This window comes from Cydia splendana, chromosome 3 (genome assembly GCF_910591565.1).
Source record: "Cydia splendana chromosome 3, ilCydSple1.2, whole genome shotgun sequence".
NCBI classification, from domain to species: Eukaryota; Metazoa; Arthropoda; class Insecta; order Lepidoptera; family Tortricidae; genus Cydia; species Cydia splendana.
Window position 1 is genome coordinate 13425800 of NC_085962.1, and position 4681 is coordinate 13430480.

Here is a 4681-nt window from a genome sequence, read left to right on the forward strand (position 1 = left end):
CAACATGCCAATCGCTTGCGCTCCAACAACGAAGCGCTTTCTGTCTCTATCACTCTTACATATTAGTGCGATACAGAGACAGAGAGAGCGCTTCGTTGTCGGAGCGCAAACGATTGGCATAATGTCTAGGCCCCTAGAACAGCTAAATTGTACCCAAAGATTTGGTTATTAAATTAAAAACAAAAATTGTCATCTTGGCTAGGCAACTTGGGTGCATAGCCAACATGCCAATCGTTTGCGGTACGACAACGAAACGCTATCTCTGTCTCTCTATCGCACTAATATGTAAGAGTGATAGAGACAGAGAGCGCTTCGTTGTTAGAGCGCAAGCTATTGGCATGTTGGTTAGCCCCCAGAACAGCTAAATTTACCTAATGATTTAGTTATTAAAATAAAAACAAAAATTGGCAACTTGGTTAGGCACATTGGGAGCGTAGCCAACATGCCAATCGTTTGCGCTACGACAACGAAACGCTATCTCTGTCTCTCTATCGCACTAATATGTAAGAGTGATAGAGTCAAAGCGCTTCGTTGTCGGAGCGGAAACGATTGGCATCTTGGCTAGGCCCCTAGACCAGCTAAATTGAACCTAATGATTTGGTTAGTAAATTAAAAATAATACGGTTACTGAAACTATGCGTTATGCGACTGTCAATTTGTAAGATTTTATTCCATAAAATAGGTATAAATTAGACAAGAGACTAACTACTATTACATCTTCCTAACTATACGTAATTAGTACCTATACACCCGGACTACATTTTTATTCGTGGAATATTATTTCCATTAAAAATCATGATTATATTTATTTGATTAAGAATAAGTTATTCTCATTCAATTTTTTCTCATACGAATTATTCCCGACCAAAATTATTTGAATATTTTTGACGGGAATAAAATCGAGATGATTTTATTCCTACGAATTCTTATTCAAATAATGATTTTATTCTTGAATGCCCAACACTGATTGACAGTATACATAATGTTATTATTGGTATAATGGTCATAAGGTATATTTACACTTCGTCTAATATACATTGCCATAATTATTACATACTCTAAAGCATATTATTTGTTATAACAAGTTACATCACATAATTATTTATGTAGCATAATAGTTGCATGACATAAATGGGTTAGGTTAGGTTGGAATTGCGACTCCGCACAAACGAATAACTACCTAGCAAAAGGAGGTTTAGGTTAGGTTAGAACTTTGACCCTCCGTAGAATAAAATATTTTATCAAAAAAGTGGTTTAGGTTAGGTTTGAACTGCGGCCCCCGCAGAACGAAAACCGTGAAAAAATAGGTTAGGTAAGGCGTTAGAACTGCGACCTCCGAGAATAAAATAGCTAGCAAGAGCAGTAGGTCTGCGTACTAGTTATAAAAAGTATGTTAAACTTTACGTTATCAGTAAATGAAATATGACAAAAAATATTATACGATAAATGTATTTATACTTGATAAAATTGTATGAAGTATTACATAATTTAATAAAATAAGTATAATAATGGAACAACGCACAATAAAGTTAACTAGTTTTAATTGTAAAAGTGTCAAACGATCAGTCGACTACGTCAGACAACTTTGTCAATTCTCCGATATAATCGCTTTGCAGGAATCGTGGCTATTACCTACTGAAATCCCATATTTAGGTAATATTAGCAGCGAATTCTCGTTTACGGGAACATCGGCGGTGGACACATCCTCTGGTATGCTAAAAGGGCGACCGTACGGCGGAGTGGCACTTCTGTGGCGAAGTAATCTGTTTCAATGCGTATCAGTGTTACAGTGTAGTAATCCACGCATATGTGCGGTTAAAATAGTGACAGATGATAGGCCGTTTATAGTTGTCTGTGTGTATATGCCCACGGATTGTTCAGACAACTTGCCCGAGTTCACGGATTGCCTTAGCGCGGTGAGTGCAATAGTGGATGAATGTGAAGTGGAATCAGTTTATATCTTAGGAGACTTTAACGCACATCCAGGTGAGTTATTTTTCACTGAACTCAGTAATTATTGTGATGAACAGAACTGGGTGTGCGTTGATATAAACAGATTAGGCCTTTCCTCGGATACCTATACTTTTATCAGTGAGGCGCACGGGTCTAGGCGCTGGCTAGACCACTGTATTGTGACACAATCGGCTATAAGTTCTGTTCGTAATGTACATGTTAAGTGTGACGTAGTCTGGTCCGACCACTTTCCCCTCATATTAGAATGTAATATAGGTGTTTTAACTCCTAGATTAGCTGCTGCGCCACTTAATAATACTAATTGTGCAATATGGGGGGATAGAACAAAGGAGCAGATTGCTATATACACACAAGAATGCGATAACAGGTTAAGAAATATCCATTTTCCTTCCGATTTTATAGATTGTGGCGATAAATGCTGTAGTGACCCCTCTCATAAAACAATTTTAAATAACATGTATAGGGACATTGTATCTGCGCTCAGCCAGTCTGCCATAGTTAGTAAGGGAAATGTGGGAATTAAGAAAAAGAACAAAAATCGTATAGTGGGTTGGAATAGGCACGTGAAGGATGCTCATTGGCGGGCGAGGCAAGCATTTCTTGTGTGGGTGTGTAGTGGCAAACCTATAGTAGGCACTGAATATAATAACATGTGTGAAAGTCGACGTATATTTAAGTCCCGACTAAAATGGTGTCAAGATCATCAAAATCAAATACAAATGGACATAATAGCATCACAACACTCGAAAAAAGATTTTAAGGCTTTTTGGAAATCAACTAGCAAGATAAATGTTAGGTCTGGCCCGCCGGCGAGCGTGGAGGGAGTAACGGATCATAGAGCTATTGCTAATATCTTCAGAGACCAATTTACTGTGAAACCTAGCATAGCACCTTCATGTGAAAGAGGGGCGGGCACTGGGGCCATTATGAATAGACAGGTGACAAGGATATCGGCCTTAGAGGTAGCCAAATCCATTAAATCTATGTCTGGTGGTAAGTCGCCTGGTCATGATGGCCTCAGTGTGGAGCATCTACGTTATGCTGGCTGTCATATTTCACGTGTACTTTCAATGTTTTATTCTCTATGTATATCCCATTCCTACCTGCCATTGGACTTGATAAAGACCGTTGTCATACCAGTGGTGAAAAACAAGACAGGAGACTTAACTAGTAAAACTAATTATAGGCCGATATCGCTCGCTACTGTTATGGCAAAGGTACTGGACGGTGTGCTTAATGCACAGTTGAATAAGAACCTTTCGTTGCATGACAACCAGTTCGGGTTTAGGCCCGGGCTGTCAACTGAAAGTGCGATCCTGTGCCTTAAGCACACCGCCGCGTATTATGTTGACAGGAATACGCCAGTTTATGCTTGTTACCTTGATTTATCAAAAGCGTTTGATCTGGTTTCCTACGATATACTTTGGAAGAAACTAGAGGAAATTAACTTAGCTCCCGATCTCATAGGTATATTTAGATATTGGTATGGAAACCAGATCAACAACGTGAGATGGGCAGGTACTTTGTCTGAGACATATGGGTTGGAATGTGGGGTGAGGCAGGGGGGGTTGAGCTCACCATCACTCTTCAACCTATATATAAACGAGCTGATTGTCGCGCTCAGCAGCATGCATGTGGGCTGTCACATAGACGGGGTTAATGTGAACAACTTGAGCTATGCCGATGACATGGTGCTGTTGAGTGCGTCAGTCTGTGGCATCAGAAGGTTGCTTAAAGTGTGTGAAGATTACGCACACACGCACGGACTCAAATATAACACAATCAAAAGTCAGTACATGGTCTTTGGGGTCGAGTCTAAAATACCATCTGTAATACCACCTATCAGACTCAACACGGTTGCCCTAGAAAGGGTATACCAGTACAAATATCTAGGTCATATAGTTACTACCGACCTCAAAGACGATGCTGACATAGAACGGGAACGTAGGGCCTTATCGATCAGAGCTAATATGATTGCACGCAGATTTGCTCGATGCTCAAAGGAAAGTAAAGTGACTTTGTTCAGAGCTTTTTGCACAACATTTTACACCTGCAGTCTATGGCGAAAGTTCACCTTGAAATCGTATAAGGCCCTACAAGTACAGTATAATAACGCGTTTAGGGCGCTGATGGGGCTGCCGCGATATTGCAGCGCGTCAGGGATGTTTGCGGAGGCGCATGTGTCGTGTTTTAAAGCTACCATGCGCCTGCGAGCCGCGTCCCTGGTGCGACGCGTGCGCGCCAGCTCCAACAGCGTCCTAGAAATGATTGCGGACAAGTATTGTCCGTATATCACATTTTGCTGCGGACTTCATACGCCCAGCAGCACTGTGGTAAACACATTGAGAAATAGATGATGGTTGTCAATGTGCTTACCACGGTTGCTGTAATGTTGTAAATTATAATATTAAGTATGTGTTTAGTGTTTGTTTAATGATAAATGATAATGCCTGTATTTTAATTATGTATTTATGAGTCACTGATACTTGAAATAAATGAATTTTAATTTAAATTTAATTTAATTACGTTATACAAAAATATAATATAACAAATGTCATTATAAAACATGTCTATGTACTATTTGAAAATTATATTACATTATGCATTATATCAATGACAGTTTAGATGAAATCACTATATAATAAAGGAAACGTATAATAACAATTACATTATAACATACAATAATATATCAAATGGCGTTATAACA

The 4681-nt window shown here is 39.2% G+C and overlaps 1 protein-coding gene across 1 annotated transcript; it reads left to right on the forward strand.

Moving 5' to 3' along the window:
• Window positions 1-1500: 1500 nt before the first annotated feature.
• On the forward strand, window positions 1501-4331 carry LOC134806729 (uncharacterized). Its single transcript, XM_063780050.1, has one exon. It carries the CDS (start codon window positions 1509-1511, stop codon window positions 4329-4331), a length of 2823 nt encoding a protein of 940 aa, XP_063636120.1. The 5' UTR covers window positions 1501-1508.
• The last annotated feature ends 350 nt before the right edge of the window (window positions 4332-4681 follow it).

Bases quoted from the DNA above. Each gene is read 5' to 3' on its own strand.
- LOC134806729 (XM_063780050.1), top strand. From the start codon at position 1,509: ATGGAACAACGCACAATAAAGTTAACTAGTTTTAATTGTAAAAGTGTC.